Here is a 21,179-nt window from a genome sequence, read left to right as displayed (position 1 = left end):
TTTACGGATACATAAAGAGTTGATTATGTTATATGTTCTTAGAATTTATAATTTACTTAGTTTTCTCTCGTATAAAACATTAATCTGTCTATTCTATATATAGTGATATATTCTACGATGTCTTTCTTTGATGAAAATACCCACATTTCCACAGCATAATTACTCAGACGTGTTTGTTGCTCAGTAAAACTGATAGTTGCAGTGTGTTTCGTACTAAAGTATGTTGTTTTTCAATACTTATATATAGGATATCTTATCGTATACTTGAAAAAAAAAAAAAGAATTCATTGTACCTATAGAACTTCTCCATATCTATTCGAAACATAAAATTTAACTTCCACGTTGATTTAGTATTCTAGTGTGCATTTGGTTGAGACAATCATCTTCAATACCAAGCAATTTATACATATTTGTATACATACAGTAAAAAAGTGTATGTATTCTGTGATAATAAATCTTAAACTGCATGTAGCATTAGCTCATGTAGAGGTTAATTGTTGAAAGCAGTTGTTGTGTGCACGTAATTGAAATATATTGCTACTTACCCCTACCATACCTACAACACGGCAGAAGCGAGTTCAAAGCAAAAATATTTACACATAACGTAAGCGCGCTTTGTTGTACGGAGATGGCTGTGGAAGTTATGAAAATATTTAATAGTATTATAGTGGGTACTCTGTTGTTTGCTTTAAACAACTGTATCATATATATAAGCTAGTTATACATAGGTTGCATGGTGCTTAAAAGTAAATCTATGCTGTATTAATAAGAAACATTTAAAAAAAGACCTTCAAATCTATGATAAATTTCAAAGGATTTAGAATAAAAACAATATGGAAAATTACAATACTAGATATTGATAATGGATCTATCCAATAATTACGGCACTCCTACTTGACCTGACGAGCTAACCTTAATACACTACTAAGAACTACGAAGTCTGTCTTGGTAGGTGTAGGAACTTATAAATAAAGACTGACTGTAAGGTCTTCTTTTAGGAATTATAAAATCGGAAATCAGGAGGTTACTTTTATTTAATTTTCGTCGCTTACTGAATACGCTTTTACGTACGCTTTCAAATGGAATTTGGAATGCATTATCAAATATACGTTTTTGATTCTTCATTGGCTTATTAAATTGCATTGTTTTCTTGCTATCGTCGTCGAAACAACCGTGGGACGTACACTGGTAGACAAAAGCCTCAAGGATTTCTAGACGACCGGTTCCCTGCTACTCAGACCAGGTCGTCTGTGCACCTCGTTGGGAGGTCGTCCCACGCTTGTGATTTTCTTGTTATCCCTGTTATGTAATTTTAGCTTATATTTAGGTTTTAAATTTCGACTAAATTCTATTAATGTTTCGTGAAAGAAAGTTTTTATATTTTTGCTTTCAAAATATCTTAATTGGAACTGAATTTGTTCTTTTTTCGTCGTCGCTCTTGCTCGTATAACTATATTATAAAGATCAAAGAGTTACTTTGTATTCATTTTGTTTGACTCATCAACAGGCGCGATGGCGAGATAATACGATTTGTCTTTTGGAAAGTAGTGTGACGCTCTAAAATATTAATGCAAATTTGATACAAATAATGTTCATTTGAATGGTTTAAATCTTTAAATAGGAAGATTTTATTTATCTACAATATGTACCTACTCAAGGAAGTGTGAGCAATAAGCACTTTGATAGTGAGGTAAATGTATATAATAATTGTGTTTTTAGCTTGGCAACGAATTTGAATTGGAATTTTTAATGTATATAATAACATAAAACATGGTTTTCATATCAGTTCGACTGGTACTATGACTTTTTGGTTTAGAAATGATGAAATCGAGAAATTTATTAGGTACCTATATTTATTTTTGTGTTATCTTTATTCTTTATCGTATGTTGTTGATAGTCAATCATTTTTTGTGGAAAGTAGCAACTACATAAAATTCAGAACTTATACATAAGTTCATAAATATGTTTTCTTCACTAGTGGTTTGGACACAGTTCTAAAAATTCGACGTCCATATAAACTATTATTTTTAAAATAATTACTGTTTTCTGCAAAAACTGCTACTTCATTGAGTGGAGTTGCTCTTGTCTATATAAAACATTAGTTTTTTTCCTGTCATGCCTAGTTGGTATTTAATTAATCATTAATATATGTATAATGGTTGTATATTCGAATCGTTAATGATGTTTTTGCTGTTATATAATTCTGTTATAAACAAATTAAGGAAATTTCGAAGACAAATTTATCATTAAATTGTGTATTAATATTAATCTTGTTCACGTATGTTTTATTATACTGATAATGCTAAGCCGAGAGTCATTTATCATGGTGTTTAATACAAAAGATATTTCGGCGCACTTTGTTGTTTATCACAAGCTGTCACTATGTAGATTGTCAATATGAAAACTACGGCCTAGTGGTCGATTGATATCCAAATATAAGATACGATATCTACGTATACTATGTATGGAGTAAAGTTTTTTTTATTGATATATTTAAATAAATAATTTTCATCTGATTTAATTTTCAAGTGGCATGTTGAATGAATTTTATCAGCTTTGATTTATAGCTTTCAAAGGGTATCTACGTTAAAATTTGATCATGTTTTAAGATAAGATGTTTATTTGTTACATATCGGTATTGAAGAGGATGTGAGCTGTGATACACGTACAGATTAACAGATAACCCAACCGAGGACACATAATTTTTCTTTCCTTTCTTTCCTCATCGATCCCTTATCTTATCCCTTAGCCTGAGAAGCCTAGGCTTTACGCCTCTATTCATCAAATGACCACGGGAGGGAGTGGTAGCGTTTACCATCAGGAAACCCACCAGCTCCTTTGCCGAATAAAAAGAGAAAAACAACATATCCTACATTGTAATAATGTTACTTGTGTTCGAATAAGCGTTTTGTGTTCGGATATAATTTGTTTCTATAAGTCTTAATCAGATATCAAGTTAGTATGAAAATTCGTAATGTGTAACTGTTTTTTCACTAGGTCCTCAAGAGTTTAGGAAATAAACTGTTACTATTATCGGTTGTGAACATTATTGATTAACAAACGATAATTGATTAGGAAACGGGTGCTACGAATAATGTATTTGTTAAGGAAAATATTTCATAGTATGTATAAATACATTAAGCGTAGGCACGAACAGGGTTCTGTGAACTATATTCGGGTAAAATGTTTGAATAACCTTAGGTGGAATAACTTTATTTATATATTGTACTTTATACTTTTTATTCAAAAATATTTACAATATGGTACAAACTGTCAACCCCTATTTTATTGGGGGTAGAATTTGTCAAAATCCTTACTTTGCTGATGTCTAAGTCATAACAACTATATGTGCAAAATTTCAGCCCGATCCGTCCAATGGTTTGGGCTGTGGCTTGATAGATGAATATGTCAGTCGGTCACCTTTGAGTTATATATATTTAGATTATTTGATGGTAGCTACTCGTCTCGGTTTCGCCGGGGTTGATCTGTTGTCAGGGATGTTAGATAGTACCTATTTACCTATGTTTTCTATTCTTGTCCTATCTGTACTCCTGAGTTGTATGCCATGTGAGTCCATCCTTGCCGTTTATTATCATCTGTGAATGGCCTCCAATTGCGGAAACAACTTCATTTAAAAATAAGTATACTCTATTATTTTTAGATTAAATTGTTTCCGCTTATTCTATAGGTATTAAGTTATTTAGATATTTCAATAGATATATTTTTTTAGATTATGTTTTCTGTGTTAGCCTTTTTTACTAGTAGCAATTTTCCCTTTTTAACCTTGAGAAATTTTATTAAAGTGTCATGTAAGTGGCAATTCCGAATTCGGTATGGTAAAATAAAAATTGTAGACGCTTTGACCTCTGCACCTAAATATAAACTTGGTAGGTATCATAATTTAAAATTCAATTAAATGAGCTAGCTATCCACAAATGTATATAAACAGTGGACGAGATAAACGCATATTGAATCGTAAAAAATTTTAGAGCCTTTTTTTAGTACAGTCTAGTATAAGCCTAGAGCTACCTCTCAAAATCCAAGAGGATATAGAAAAATGTGTTCATCATTTTAATGAGTGTGTTCAGAATTCAGAATGCAGTCTGGAGTAGCACTCCTGCAATCAATGAGCATGTCAAATCAGACTGTTCAAAATCCATTCGCGTGCTAATAGCAGAGAAACGACAAGTGTAAACTGTGGCAGACGAGAACACTGTAATAGAGAAAAACAAAATCATACCTGACCACCAATTCGGATTTAGGCAAAACCATGGCACCACAAAACAAGTCCATAACTGGTAGAAAAAATCCATAAAGCCAATAAAAAATATATGTATATATAGCTGTGCGGCGTTTCTAGACATATCACAGGCTCCTGATAAAGTCTGGGACCAGGGACTACTATGAATAAAAATGCAGCTTCCGATTATCATATTTCTCAAATCATACCTAGAGGACGGTCTCTTCTTAATAAGACAAGGAGAACACGCAACAACCTCCCAAAAGGCGTATCCTGGAGTGCCTCAAGAAAGTGTACTCGGTCCTACCCTCTACTTGCAATTTATATATGACACACCTGCCCATCACAAATAAAGTTATAATCGGCACCTTCGCCGACGGTACTGTAGCTCTAGCAATCTACGAAAATTTAGTTCAAGCAAGTAAGCGTACTGCTGGTAAGCGTAGATGTAGTCTAAGATGGAGCGCGCTTCCCTAGGAGGTACCTGTTCACTCTACTTTTGAAGATCCCCAGATTATACCCGTCAAGGAACAAATGGGTCTCCTAATGGAATATCAATTTCTCAACCGATGTTGCGAAATATGAATCGATAAACATCCGAACGCTCTGACTGCGGCGGATTTAATGAAACTCTAAATTCATAAGACTGAAAAGAAAAGCTCTTGTGGGTTTATGATATAAATGTATAATTAAAAAAAAACTCTTTTACGTAAAACACGAAAGCCGATGTACAAAATTCTGTAGTCCACGCGAGCGTAGCCGCGGATGGAAAAGTCTATATATCAATAAAAATGAATCCCTATTTTCCTTGGTCACGTCATCACGTGTGAACGGCTGGACCGATTTCAAAAATTCTTTCACCGTTAGAAAGCTGCAATTACACTGAGTGACATAGGCTATATAACATGTAATACGAGTGGAACCGGGGCGAACAGCTAGTAGAAAATAAATAAAACCAAAATAACTTTCTCGATTTACCTTATATCTGAGTTAGTGACCATTGGTACACCATTTTATTACGATTATTTATTTTATTTTGCGAGTGTGGTCGGAGGCCATTTTCATTCATGTTCGTGAAAAACCCATGCCGGGATTGTCAAACGGAATCTAGCGGATTGATATCTCAGACCCCGACCCTTGTCAGATTTATAACGATCTCATCCTCGTCAGTAACTTTATATATTGCGCCTCGATTTTACAGTTTGTATATATTTCGTTGGAGATATCGATGACTGAGACATCTTTTATTAGACTTTGGGGTTATAATTAAAAGTTTTCTTCAGATCTTTTATACCGTTTTTGTATGTGAAACTGATAAGATATAAGTTTTTGGTTCACATACCGTATCACGGACTGAGAGGCGCTTGAAAATGAGTTTTATACTACCGAAACCTTTTGTTTTTAACCGATTTCAATAAAAGTCTACTCGTATATATGATCCAATGTAGACTTTTAATAAATGCTCAGCGATTTATCCACCAATTTTAGTTGCTTCTTAAGGTACTTATGTTAATACTAAAAAAAATTGGTCAATTATTATCAGAAAAGAAATGTGTATTTATTTATGTGCTATGTTATTTGGTAAGGTCATAGAAGACGTATATAACGTGTGAAGTAACGTGATTGAATACAGTAATTAGTCAGTTTTTTAGGGAAAGATTCTGGTTTTCGTAATTCTAAAAAAGTTAATTTGAGTTAAGAAAATGTTAATTAGTAAACAAACATCTTCATAATGAATCATATACAAGGTTTAAAAATGTGAAACGTCGTTATCAAAATTATACATATGATAATAATATGGAAAAATACCATTAGCTGGTAATTAATATCATAAATGTCTATTGTCTGAAAAACAATTCCATTCCATTCCATTCTTGTTGCTAATATAATTAAACCCACATAAGTGGTTTTTTGAAATGTATATTAATTATTAATAAAGTGGTATCATAGATCTACGTTCTATTAAATCACCGCACAGACAACCGTTGTATTTGTGAAAATGGTTCAGAGTTATTTTGTATATATTATACTCTTTGTATTTAAAAATTATAAATTATTTATATGGTGCTTGCTGTACTATTAATGGCTCCTGTTACAGTGACGGGCATAATTTTCTTTAGTTTTCAGAAAGGTACAGGGTATCTGGTAGGAATTCATAACAAAATAAACGCACTGTCACAGGGACACACAAAATAACACTTTTCGTTCGATGGTCCTGAGGATAATCCATCAGTGAATTTATTTAATCGCATTTGTCCCAAAGGACACAAGGCACAAAATCGATCTTCATTGTAACGTTAAATCCTTTGATTACGATAGCCTTGTTTATTTCCGCTTACTTTGAAAATAATAAATTAAAAATCGCTCCATAAAAGTTTGATCTTTTATGGCTTCTATGCAATGGCGATACAGCGAGCGTTTGGGATCATCGGATAAGCTTCCATTAAACTTGCGGTCCGCTTCTGTAGAGAGCGGTCAGCAGATGCACTGGCTCCTCGCTAAATGGAGCTGGGCTTATCTCCGCTCGGATTCAATACCACCGCACTGTTTGTACCTTTGCAATGATTTTGATTTGCAATAAGTATGGTACGATATATTTAGAGTATTTAAATATGGTGTAAGGGGTAGGTATACTGAAATTTAATTTTTTTAGACAACGATAACATTATATTGTAGAATATATCACAATAAATAAAAAAGAACTTAGGTAATGATCAAAGATTACAATGCATAGCAAACAGAGCGAATTAAACAATCCCCATATGTACCATACTATTGTCTAGTTAAATTATAAAAATCTACATATATTAAGGCCTACTAATCCAAATAAATAATGTAAACAAAAATAATGTCAAAATTAAACTCACGTAACTGTTCGATATGAAACGAGTCACGACTAGAGGACTTTAAGAGAAATATTTCGTTAAGTACAAAATATATTGACTAAAGAGTCCCACTATTGCAGTGTTACTTGGTCAGATAGTTTACATTTTTCATCTCGTCTCTCTATACCTATATCTATACTTACTGAAATTCTGTCAATATTCATATTCAGAAAAAAACAAATTTATTTGATATAGTTCTATAGCATTCAAATCACACTAATATTAAAAATATGAAAGTTTGTTTGTTTGGATGTTTGTCCGTCAATCACACTGAAACTACTGAACGGATTTTGATTAAATTTGACATACAGATAAGGTTTGAGCTGACTTGGGTGATAGAATACTTTTTATCCCGGTAAAATACTCCCTTGAGATAAAACAGGATTTTAATATCAGGGACGAGTGTCTAGTACCTACTTTTAAATGAGAAATTTTAAATTTTTACAATTAAATCCTACAAAATCTCTATATATTGTTATATAGATAAATACATTAAACCTATGTATTTCAAAATTCGTTTCACATTCCGCCTTGAGACAATTGTTGAATACAGACGTTTTTAATTACTGAGCTGTTCATAGAATGTGGAAGATAACAACAGCGCTTAATGACTTCGCTTTGAAATCACCTGCTCCTGAATGAGACCGTTCGCAGATCAAGATTTATCTTTTGTTAACAATTTATTATAATAATTATCTATATGTTATGTTCCGTTCGAAGTAAATAGAGGTGTATTTGAGCGACCAAACAAAATAAATTTAGACATTATATTATATAGTTTTTATATATCTTTTGTTATTTGTATTTGTTTAAAAGGTTAATATCTCCACTGGAATTTTCCATCCAATATTAGGGTAATGTAATAAAAATTACTACAGTTAAATATTTGTGTTAATTAGTTTTATTTTATTTATGTTTGGATAATGTGAGAAACGTCATTTTTCCTAAAACGAATATTTCCTAGCTTCATAACATTACGCTAATAAATATGGAAACGGTCGAACACAATACTCTTATTATCAGTATGGAATCAATTGTTAAGTAAGACCACTCGACAAACTAGTTATCCAATATCTTAGAAATAATCTTCCGTTTTGTATTTATACGTAAGGTATAACGATTGTGGTACTGAATAAATTTCAGTGCCGAATTTGAGACGTTTATCCGTTCACGAATCGAAAGGCGCGCATTGTATAAGTTGCAAACAATGTAAAACTCTTAACAAGATCCCAACCGTGCCTTTTCGTTGTACGAATTGGGAGTATTTGAGAAAAACGGCTGTCGTTCCGCTTGATAGGGTAGAATTACTAATATGTGCTGTGCTTATCAATTATTCTCATTGTGAAAAAGTACGTGAAATTATGTTTTTATAAGTTCACATTTCGTGAATACATTTCTGTTAGTACAAAGGTTTGAACTACCTACTGAACTACTTACCATAGACTGTATGTGAAATATACCTATCACAGGGTTTTTTATTTAATTATCTATTCTTTATTGCACACTTACAAAATATAAAACTAGTAGTATAGTATACAAATGGCGGCCTTATGTGACTGATATGACATGACCATTATATTTTTTAACTGTAGTGATAATCGTTTTCATGTTATATTACGTTATAATTTAAATATATTGATACTATTGTATAAAAAACCGACAATAATATAACACGCTATCAAAAAGTAAAAATATTTTGATATTAAACACGAAGCATGGAACACAAACAATTCAAAGGACTAAGGTCTAAAATAACTCCGGAAAACCAGCAAATTGAAACAAAACAGCGAGACGGCGTTGCTGCGACAAATTGCGTTTGCGGATTACCTACTAATATAAGTAGATTATGTTATTTCTTTTATTCTAATGATTTGAGGATATTCTAGAATATCATTAGAAACATATTTATTTATTTACATATTTTAAGTGAGCGAAAATGTAAAGAATTTTTACCATATAATGTGATTTTAATTGGTACTCTTTTAATTAATCATTTTTATATTGTTGCCGTCATCAACTTGCTAGGCATGCTGTCGGCTTGTAGTGTAGTCAAATATATCAATAAGGGTTGAAATTTTCAAATAATCAAATCTGCCTGTCATTTACATAAGAAGACCTCTAAGATTTTGTTCTTTGTATTAATTACAATATGTTTTTTAATCTACATTTTAAATACTAACTCATACTTGACTTTTTTCAGTTTTATAAAAATGATTAAATGCAGGTATATAATAAAGTTAAATATAACATATTATTAATAAAGACCGAATATATTTATACTCTTGCTTTATGTTGCAGGAGCATTTCACTCCGACTTTTTCGAATTGTTGATGAAAAAATGCCTAACGCCTGTGAAGTAAGCGAAATTGAGTTTGATGTTTTGCTTTTTTACAACAGAATACTAAACCTGATACGTTCGTTTATAATTCACTTAGGTTGAGAAAAATAACATCCATTGGTTGAGTATCCAGTAATAATTATTAATTTTTGTCATGGTTAACAATGAGGCAGATTTGTGGCGGTGTTACACATTTGTTATAATAAATTTAAAATATCTTGTCAAATCGTTACACCTCCACTAAACGCTTATTCCGGTAAACAATAATAGCGAACTGGTTTAATCTCCCTTTTTCAGGTAATATTTAGAGTGAATTTAATTTATCGCCTGTACATAGCGCGTCGGTTCGAGCACCGATTTGCATATTTATGCGAGCCAGGCTTTTAAAATTGTTTTTTGAAATAAAACTATTTACACACGATGCGTAGGTAGATTAATTTGTTGTCTAACTACAATCGTCTAATAATTATTTTTTAATACTTAGAAATAATACCTTCAAGTAGATATTAATAAAATAATTTTAATTGTCTTTACTTCGGTTTCGGAAGCCCGTTTTATTTTCCTCACCCATCCCAGGCCATTCCTTTTTTCTAGTCGTCAACCCTTTCCTTATCCCTTACAAAGGGTAAGGGATTCGTAGGCACTACGGATATAGACATAGTGTTGAGATGCTAAGAAAATTAAAAATTTTGAATTACGTGAAAAAAGAATTTTATGTTCGGTTTAGTAGATCCATACAAACTCTCAAATGCAACGACTTTGTCTATTTCTAATATTGTACATAATACAGATTAAATAAGGACAAAAAAAATTAAATAGAAAATGTGTTATATTGATATAAACTTACAACACGTACCTAAGCATATTTGATATTGTAATTTTCAAAGTTCCTTAAAAAGATCTCCAATTTGTGGGTAATAAAATATGTTCTCACACAAATCTTTTCAATAAAAGGCGAGTCAATGACGTAATTTTTCTTTTTTCATACTTGTAGGTATTTTATGAACCAAAGAATGGCGGTAATTCTTTTTCCTAGAAAATGTACCTTTCGATCGAATACGGTTCGTATTATTATAGAAAATTCTTATAAAGCAATTTTTCTGAGAACCACGTAAGGCAGTGAAGGGGGTAACACCTAGCTGCTAGTATAAATTATTATATAAGTCCACTTTTTCATAACTTTCTCAATGAACATTTTTATTGAACCTTACTTCTTCGTACTAGAACCTATATACTTTATTTTACTTACTATAAAATGAGGGAATAACAATATTTTTCAATATTGAAAGAATTTTGCAGCAACTAAAATTATACGGATAATAGACTTTCTTAAACGGATTAAAATTCTTATTAATCTTTGTCTTCACTGACAATCTTTGTTCAGCTCGGCATATTTCGTACACAAACATGGAAGGACGAGCAATTTCCATCTCAGTGAGTGTGCATAACGTAGCTTAAATCATAGGTCTGCGAATTCACCGCAGGGGATGTTGGCGAAACTTCTACCTCGTTCATGTAATAACAGAATGAAGAGAATTAAATTAGCAGTCACTTTTAACCGTTTGTTTGTATTGTTATCAATCAGGAAACTACTGAATTATAATTTTATGTTTATAAACCAGTACTAGTTCTCAAATTGAACAGATTTACACCAGTTTTAGTGGTTGCTTGTATGGAAAATATCTATTGGTGTGTATTTTAACATCGCAATGATGGCTTGTTTATTTTTTTAATTAACAAATGCATTTTAATCTTTGTTATTATATATTATCAATGTTAATTAATGGTGATTACTTGACTTGAACTCTAAAGCATATAACTTATTTCATTTTGCGAAATCTTAAATTAGGAAAAATGGGATAGAAGTCACTTAAATGTTTATACGTACTAGCACGACTTTTAACAATTTAGTTTGGAAAATCATCAATAGAATACTAAATAATAAATATCAATTTAACCAAAACCAACCAAACGTGCATAAATATTGAACAAACCTCAAGTATTCGTTTTAAAACGAATCCTAGTGCCGATTGCAAAATATATGACCGAATCGTTTTTAAGCGTGGGCCTTGCTCACTGAAAACTGTTTTGCTTTTATGAATACTGTGAAAATGTTTACGTAGAAATACGCGCGAAAATTGCACATTTTCTGTGTTACCTGAAAGTTTTAAAGTTATTTCTAGGTTATGTATACATCATATTATAACGCAGTCTCTTAAGCAAACTGAATTTCAGAATTTTATTTTTTTTAAATAGAAACACTTACTTAATTTATTAACTTCCCTTTTGCCTTTTATTAATTAATATTTATTTAATATTTATTTTTGCAATGACAATAACCGGTTTTGGAAAATCATCGTATGGTTATAGAATGTAATAGTGATAATAAACATGAGTGAAGTAAATTATTCAATATTGTTATTTTAGTTAAAATTATAAAAATAGTAATTGCTACATCATGTTATATAATTATCTATTAATTCTTTTAAATTTTAATTTAAATTTTAACGAGCAATTGTTTCTAGAATTTAAAACGGATAAAACTTCAACAATGTTGATTAATTCAATGAATTCATGCAATTCTTAAAATAAACACGACATAATATAATTTAAATTGTTTCTTTCTACCCACAATTTCCTACGCTGCAGCTCATCTCTCGTAAATATTTTCTACTTTTTAGTCAATAGATAATGGCACAGTTCATAAAAATAGTATAGTATGAGGGTAATGGATCGATCGATGCAAAGACAAACAAAATAAAAATCATTAAAATCCGTTCAGTCGTTCTTATGTTATACCTAAGTGATATAATAAACACGACTTTTTTAATCAATTTTAAATATACACATTTTAATCCTTATATTTTTAAATTAACACCACTCGAAAATAAAAAAATGAAACATAACTGAAAAAAAAATCAACAGTTTTATTATGTTAAAGAAACAATTTTCATAAAAAATATGTTATCGAAACAAACAGCACCTACTGTGCTTTATGAATTTATCGATAATGAAGCTGATGAAATTTGCCTCATATAGTTGTAGGAATATAGCTCATGATAGGCAGGCCGGAGGTTGCGGCGTGTGCATCCGGTGACGGCTTCCCTTGTAAGACCTCCGTCGAAACGTTTACCTACAATTCTATAGCGTAATCAACTTGTTGTGTATATTGAACAATTTCAATATACCGATCGAAATCACTAACTAGTTGTTTAAATGAACGATGAGTTAGTGGTAAGACGATGCAATATGAAAGCATGATATAAGAGAGATATTGATAATTTGAATACTGTTCTTAAATATGATAGAAACCCACAACTAATTTTGTTATTATCATTTGCATATTTAACCTATGTTGTAAATGTAACAAATTTTACGACCGTTGGTACACACTAAATTCTGCAAGATTAATTAGTAAAGGCTTTATAAACTGTGTTATTTTAACAAAGGAACGGTCACTAAACTGGGGAACAAAGGCGGCCTTACATGCCAAATTCTCTTGAGAGTCGGCTCGTTATCGCTGTTTCTATTTGTACGCCTTGCTTTGCTAGGACCAAGTCTACCTTCAAATAAGCATCTTTAATCATTAAACTTGTGTATCAGTCTTCAAAAGATTTTATATTATTCTTGCAAATTAACCTTTCCCTGATTTTAACTTTCTATGCTTGGAAGAAGTAGTTAGTGGAGGAATATTAAATTCCTTAAAATTTTATCCGACACACCTTGCTTCTTCGAATCTCTGACAACTTTAAAATGGCAACTATGAGTTTTGTAAATAATTGCATGAAAAAAACCCTTTCAGAAAAAGTAAGTAGTAACTAACGATGCATTCGTTTAATTAGTGGCAATGGCGTAAATGAAATGAAAATGCAGAGCAGCTGTCGGCAGTACTGAATAGATGAGTCCCGTGTAACGCAGCGTAAGTGTGAAGAATGAACAGAAACAATCACCAGTAGCTAACGACTGGAGTGCATGTATATTTCAAAGGTGAGCTTTGTGAGAGTAGCTTTTGATAAAAAATTCACCATCCAGTCAAACTTGTAGGGGAAGCGTAAAATGCATTACGTCATCACTAGAGGCTAGAGTGCCGTTTTGATTTGCCATTGTATTTCCAATATTTCTATTAACTTTCTTGTAAAGTAAAAAGAAAATAAAAAATGATAAATAAATTTTAAATTAACAAACAGAATAAGCACCTCCTTAAAATTATATTTGTGCATCGAGTTGTGTACCCAAATCCAAATAAGAATTTTTACAGGCAAAGCAGTCTTACCTCGTCAGAAGGATGTTTTCTTTTAGATGAACTGAAACGAAGCATTACTCATACTGAAGCCACTAGTGTGGCAGAATATTAGGTATGCATTTTAATTTAAGCATCAATACAATATCCAGTCAATTAAATGCTTAAACGTAAATTCGCTGAAATATGTTATAGCTACGAAATATTTATTTTAGTTATTTAAACAACACATCGTAATCTCAATATATATAAATTACATGTCACATTGTTTGTCCGTAATGGACTCCTAAACTGTTCAAAATATTTTAATAAAATTTGCACACGATGTGCAGTTTGATCCAACTTAAAAGATAGGACAGTTAATTTATTTCAATACGATAAAGCACTAACCGGGCGGAGCCGGGGCGGGCAGCTAGTTACTCTATATAATGTTAATAATATTGCTAAGACATTTTGATGTCTACTGCAGATTTTTTACAAAATGAAGCAAACGTGTAAAAATTAAAATTTTCATAATATCCACACAGAAATGATCGTTTTTATGTGCTAATTATTTTATTAGATTTCATTAACCAAGTGTTCATTTTAGTGATTAATTGATGCATTATTTTATTTCAAGCATTTACTGCATTTGTAGATAAATTTCATATGTATTATTTATACCTTAGAATTATATGCTCAGAAATATATGTTATGTTACAGCCAAATACCTGAATCAGCCTTTAATTAATATCCCGAATGATATGATATCTAGCTTTATATCAAACTGCTGGACAAATGTACCTATAACGTTCAATTACTTGCCCTAGGCAAGTCCTTATGATTTAGATTTACTCTGTTATTTACCGATGAAATATTCTTTTGTCTTTTTGTTTCCATGTATTTTCCAGTAACAATGATCGACTGGAATAGAATAAAATATCACTTGTAGGGGTACTTATGATGACTTAATTATTTTATCTTATTATTTTTTCTTTATATTTATAGAAGGAGCGATTGTAACCCGACACATGAGTTTGAATTAAATTAATGAAAAAAATAAAATACAAATTCATTGGTAAATTCTTTATTTGTTAAACACATTCAGTTATAATTTCAACATTTAATACTGAGACATTACAATTATATTTTGATGCCATCCATTCCAAATATTTGGTACACATATTTGGTTAAATTATATTGTCACATATTTATTCCTTGTCATATAACAAGTTGTATAAATATTAAAGGATAAGCATAGCTACTAACACATTGTTCGATACTATGAAAACACCTTATAATCTATTAATTTCGTCTCATTTAAATTTTATTTATTCATGTCCATCCAATTTCATAGATAAACAAGATACATTTCAATAACGGTTATTAAACATGACACATATCAGATAAGTATTTAATGTATCGATGCCATTTATTATACAAATTCGCTTTAAAAACATCCTAGTTTGTATTGTTATATAAACATGGTAGGTACATATTGCAAAATATGGCTCGTAACACTGTCGATAGAATAATACGCAGATAAATAGATAGTTTTCTTCAAAAATTTCTTAAAAACGTTTAAAAATGATAGGAAATTCAGATGTGATGTACATACGGTAGGTTCTAAATTATTAATTTAAACTATAAATATAACTTACACAAATTATGTACACTTAATGATAATTAATTGTATGTCAGTTTCAAATGCACCACATTTTATAAGCACATCCATACGTATATACATTAAAATAATTTAAGGTCGAGAAATATTGTATGACTTATCATAATGCTATAAACGCTTAAACTAAATAGTACTATAGTAGTTACCTAAGATGGAATATTTTTGCAGATTAATAAATATAATATATCTGTAAGACAATACAAGATAAATAATTTGGAATGTAATATGTCTAAGACAAAACACATTTTTAATGAAATCTAAATAAATACCTATGTTGTGAAATATTTTTTAAAATGATTTCCTTGTTCCAAAGGCACACCGCGAAACGTATAAGAAGAGAAATATATATTTACGTAAATAAATATATTAAATTTGACTAAACTTATACATTAGATACATTTTTATTAATAAAAATGTCATTTTTATAATTGGACCAACACTCTGATAAGAATAAGCATAACTAAATAGTATTCTTTAAAAGAAACTGACGGTGAATGGATGGAAAGGTGAAATTAGGGAGGTCATGACTTGGCATTTTCAGCGACCTATGTCCAAACTAGAGAAATTGCTTTCGTGGCCCTTGGCTCGGAAATAGGCGCCATGACTTGTACCTAATATATCCACTGAGAATGAACAAAGTTTTTTTCAACCTTTGTTAGAAGAATTACGTTAGATAAATGTACCAATCAATTAAAACTTGGCAGTGGTAACTTATTTTACGTATATTTTATGGAGTATTTTTCTGATATTGGGTACTTTAAGTGTCGGTTTTTCAATCCCGGGCAAAAATTTATACGTCGAATATCGTATAACCAACCGTTTAAAAAATTTACCTTCCTGAAATATTAAAGGGGATATTTTTTATTGTTGTGTTTATTGGAGGCATAAGTTTTAACCAATGATTGCAAAATCGGCTCTTAGTGACTTATTTCGATTATTTGGTTAATGAGTTCATGATAAATATAATAATATGATATTTAATCTAGGCGAATAACTATTTACCAGTCATATTACTATTATTATTAACTGTTATTTTGCACACAAATACATGATACTTGATAAATTCGATATCTATAGTTAACTGATTCACTATGTCAACATTGTAAAATGTAAGGACAACATCGTGTAAGGAGTCGCAAAAATGGTCCATATTCATAGCAAATTGAAAGCACATATGTAAGGTTGATTTTTGATGATTCTAAATAAAACGTGTCTTTTTTTATTACAAATAAATTGACGTAAGAGGTGAGCAGCAGTCATTGTAAACACAGATACAGTGATCAATTTATAATAAAAGTTTAATTGTAATCTACAAAAGTGAAATCAATTCCATAATCTCTATATTAAAGAGAATGAGTTTGGAAAAGATGAAGAAGTTAAATAAGTTCACAAACAATTCGTAACCGGACCTATATACATAGTACATTCCACAAAACAGCAGATTTATCGATCAAATAAAGAAGTGCATAAAATTTATTAAATGTTGGTACATATTATTTTAATTCAAACTATAAAGATTATTGCGTTCTCCCGTTGATTGGTATATCTGCCGTTGGGACTTACAGAATCAATAATAATTAAGCTTGTTTCTGAATTTTAAACATAATTTTAATATCCTTGCCGTTACAAAATTGACATCAACATAGCCACAGTAAAAATTAAATTTTTAATCAGTACGAACTATGAACGTAACAAGCGAGCGCTGGAACTTCGCTCGTAGGTAGTCATAAATAAAAAAGTGGCTGCAACGCTTCAAGCTGTAAAGGTACGATTCGTTTGTGTGCAAATTTTAACCTGGATATAAACAGACAAACGAATGGCACCAATCACACCGTTTAAAATCACAAGGAACACAAAATTACACATTTCGTCGTTGCGTTCACAAGCGACTTCGACATTCAATTTTCTGCGATCCTAACGAAAAGGAAGGAGAGAGCCAGAACGGCAACGGAGTGAGCGAGAGCGCGCGCGGCGCCGGTCGCGCGGATGTCGCTCTCGAGCACGAACGGCTCGTCGATGACGTGGATGATGCCGTTCGTGCACTCCACGTCCGGTCGGAACACGTGGATCCAACGCCCGTTCCATTCCACGTAGTAATCTGCGATTGACACCCAATTATCGCACTGCTCATTTCCAGATCGGGTGACTGCATATTGTCGGCGCATATGTTGAGTTGCTAAGCCTTGTATTCGTGGTAAACATATATTTAGCAATAACGTTGAATCGACATAAGATTTCCGGGTTGTTGACAACACTGCGTGGTGCGGAGTTGATTAGGGCCCGTTGAAAAGTTCTTGCCCAATGTCGATCAACGGTTGCTCAACAAATGTTTACCATGAGTACGAGGCAAGAACCCATTGTGAAACTTAACTTCTGTTAAATCTGCATGGCGAAGTTGACTAATTGTCTACTTTATTAGATTGACAAGGAATCAAACAACTCTAAAATGCATATGCGATATGAGGTGATGTTTTGGAAATAAAAAGTTTACAGTGCGTTTGAAACGATTGGTTTGAAGAATGTAGTCTAACTCAAGATGGTTCTGCTATAGAATAATTAATATATTGTCTTTCAAACTACTCTACAATTTTTATTTCAAAACATACATAAATGTATAAAACGCCCTCTGAATTTGCTGCTTTGTTATTTGAGATCGAAAATATTCAATAATCAAAAATGCATCCTACACAATGTAAGTAATCCATACGAAAATTATTTCAAGTTCGGTAATTATGCTCATTAGAGTTATCTGACTTATCTAACACTAATGAGTGACCGGAGCCGGAGTTTGCTAGTTAGAGGAGAAAGTCACGCAGAGTCACTTGAAAACTGATCGCTAACATCTCAATAGGAGAGGATATTTAACAGGCTAGAACGACATAAAAAAGGGTTATATCTAAAATCGTAACTGATTTTGGCTTTAATATCAATCTTAATCGATTCTACAGACTCCACCAATGGTTTAAGTGATTGGCGTGTTGTTTGACTTGATATGTTGCCGGTTCTCTCTTCTTATTGAAATTAAGAGTACTGAGACCTGAATTTAGATCTGTCAATTAAGCATTGCAATTGCATTGGATAGTTTATGGATCGCGGATTACCTCCACTAATCACTTGATTAGCTAGTACATCAGGCTCTATATCTAATTTGGAAATTAATTTGATTTATTTAATTCAAATAGTAACTGACACTTTTACCATTAAACAGATTCTTTAAATAATGACAAAATATAACTATTTTGCGATCAATGCCGAAAATATCTATGCTTAGGGATGTGTCAGCGATTTTTAAAAGGAAATTGATGTTGCCTACTTTAAAATGATTGGAATTTTATTTTTGACAATATACCTGCAAATAAAACAATTGTTACATAATGCAATTTTTTATGTATTCTATATTTTGAAGTACGATCCAACCATATAAGTTTTATGCGATCATCTAATAATCCAGGTATGGACAAAGGTTTTGATTTATAATAAACCTACCATAATAAAGGTACAACTACCAACTGAAGCAGGATTTGAATTGACTTAAATTTAGACACGTCACGAATTTCCTACCCCTTGTCACACAATGTAACATATCGTGAAATTCTTCCTCCGCGAAACATGTGATGTAATTTATGAATACGCAATTTTGTGTTTTGTTTAGCCTATATTCAATTTTGCAAGTGATATAATATTATTATTACATTCTCATCATATTTCCCAAACTCCCAACGCGAGTCACTCAACGCACACACTTCAAGAAGTTCGTTATGTGTATGTGTCAATTGATAATTTACTTACATAAAATTAAAGCCATTTACTAACATAAATTGATCTAAGTTATCTAGTTATTACAAATAAATAATTAAATTAAATACCATGTACCGTGTATTATTTATTTATTTATTTCATACTTTATTGCACACAAACATATAAAAAAAGACATAGATGAAACAAACCGTACCGTGTAGTGTGTACCGTGTACCATGTACCATATATCGTGTATCGTGTACTGTATAGTGTGTACCGTGCAGCGCGTGCAGTAAGGCGTGTACTCACTCTTGTCGGACTCCTTGACGCGCAGGCGCAGCGGGTCGCGCGCGGTCGGCAGCACGAGCGGGTGCGTCTCGTTGGCGAGCAGCTTCATGTCCGACACCGTGTAGGCGCGCCCCGCGCGGATCAAATGCCGCTCCAGGATCTGCTGCGTCTGCGCAACGGATGGAACGTTTGTAAGGCGTTCGGAGTACGGGCTAGTATTTTGGTGTACACTATGCATTTTTTTAATTTTAACAATATTTTTATTGAATATAAATAATATAATATATTTGAATTAAGATGTCAAGATAAGTTGGACGTAATCAATGTAAATAATTGAAAACTGTAGGTACTGTGGAGACGGTAAAGATGTTGATATAAGGGAGAAAATGTTGGACGTTATAAATGTCCTGTGATTCTAGACGACCCCGACTGTTGTTTTATTCGGTTAAGTTAACATAGGTTGCATGTTATTAATGTACCGCTGACTTTATATAATTAGTTGTCAAATCACAGACATTCATATTGAGTCAGTCCCGTTGAGATTCTAACAATTAATTAAAATAGAATATGTAATCAGACGAAAATGCTTTGTTATATGAATTATTTAATGAATGTCACAATTTCTTACTCATTATAAGTTACATCATTATGTACATTTAATACATCTGCGACGGAAATTATCATCAAAGTATTACAATTATGACATTGGAAAATGAAGAGGTAGAAACATTAAACGGATAGCTACATAAATTTAAGTCGATTAAATAAATGGGACGTGTCGGCTCGGGTGCGTATCAGAATTCCGAAAATTATTAAAAGCCCGAAACTCTGAAACAGTTCATAATGCCGAACTTTCCATCTCGCTTCTCGATAGCCCGCATTCATTAACGCTGTTTTGTAATGTACCTACGTGTGAATTCATAAATGCGGTAATCTGTACACATTTTACGTCGTTTAATTCAAATTTAAATTTAAGGAATGAGGTAAATTGAGTAAATGATGTATAGGAAAGGTATATCATATCATTTATATGTAAACATAAAAAATGTATATTTTCATCCGGTAGTAGTATATTTTCATTAGGTAGTTTCTTGATCTACATATTTAATCTGTCCACAATTTCTCTATGTATTGGAGACCACTTAATCAAGATACGGCACAGTATTTTATTACAGAAAACCAGTACGGATAAATAAACCTATGAATTTCAAAAAAGCCTGAAAGAAATTTCTTGGAAATAAAACAGAATATAGTATTGATAAAAGGTAACTTCATAAAACTTGGTGGTTATATAAATTTAAGTTCTTTACGGTCAGAGCTTCAGTCAGAGCGGACTATTATGCATTCCTTTGGACGGACGGACAATATTGTTTGCAATATTGTCCGTCCGTCCACCATTTTTTATCTGGCTTGCTAAATACTAAACTATTATATTTCTTCCAATATATAATAGACTATATAAAATTACGCAGAATTAAACGACAAGTCATTTTCGGTCCTAAAGAAAAGTCCTGTACTAAGAAAAATGTTATTTAATAAGTGGTAACACGATTCAATAAACAAAATTGAATGCTTAATACATTTCGTTTATGCGCTAAATATAATATTAGTATGTTAAGTTTTAAACCTGATAGAGCGTAATTAAAATGTACGTATATTTTTGTCTCACGAGCTAATTTTCCTGTAGCAGGTTGTTAGCGTCCCAAGACAGTGGCGTTCTCTTCCACTTAAAATTAAATTAATAAACAGCGTCTTCGGTTGTTCAAAATACTCTCTGTTTTGTTGAA

General features: G+C 31.7%; 1 protein-coding gene across 5 annotated transcripts in view; it reads right to left on the bottom strand.

Moving 5' to 3' along the window:
* Positions 1–14,913: 14,913 nt before the first annotated feature.
* LOC119838311 (fasciclin-1) overlaps positions 14,914–21,179 on the bottom strand; it is a 59,381-nt gene continuing 53,115 nt past the window's right edge. For 4 of the 5 annotated variants that reach the window (XM_038364186.1, XM_038364188.1, XM_038364187.1 and 1 more), the window contains 2 exons: positions 19,414–19,561; positions 14,914–17,464 (listed from right to left, as the gene is read on the bottom strand). In XM_038364186.1, the coding sequence (XP_038220114.1) occupies positions 17,265–17,464; positions 19,414–19,561 (348 nt within the window). In that variant the 3' untranslated portion in view covers positions 14,914–17,264. The remainder of the gene's footprint in view (positions 17,465–19,413; positions 19,562–21,179) is intronic. The other variant, XM_038364189.1, reaches the window with a different exon arrangement.

This window comes from Zerene cesonia, unplaced genomic scaffold, assembly GCF_012273895.1.
Source record: "Zerene cesonia ecotype Mississippi unplaced genomic scaffold, Zerene_cesonia_1.1 Zces_u002, whole genome shotgun sequence".
Taxonomy (NCBI): Eukaryota; Metazoa; Arthropoda; class Insecta; order Lepidoptera; family Pieridae; genus Zerene; species Zerene cesonia.
This window is presented reverse-complemented; position numbering and strand designations above follow the sequence as displayed.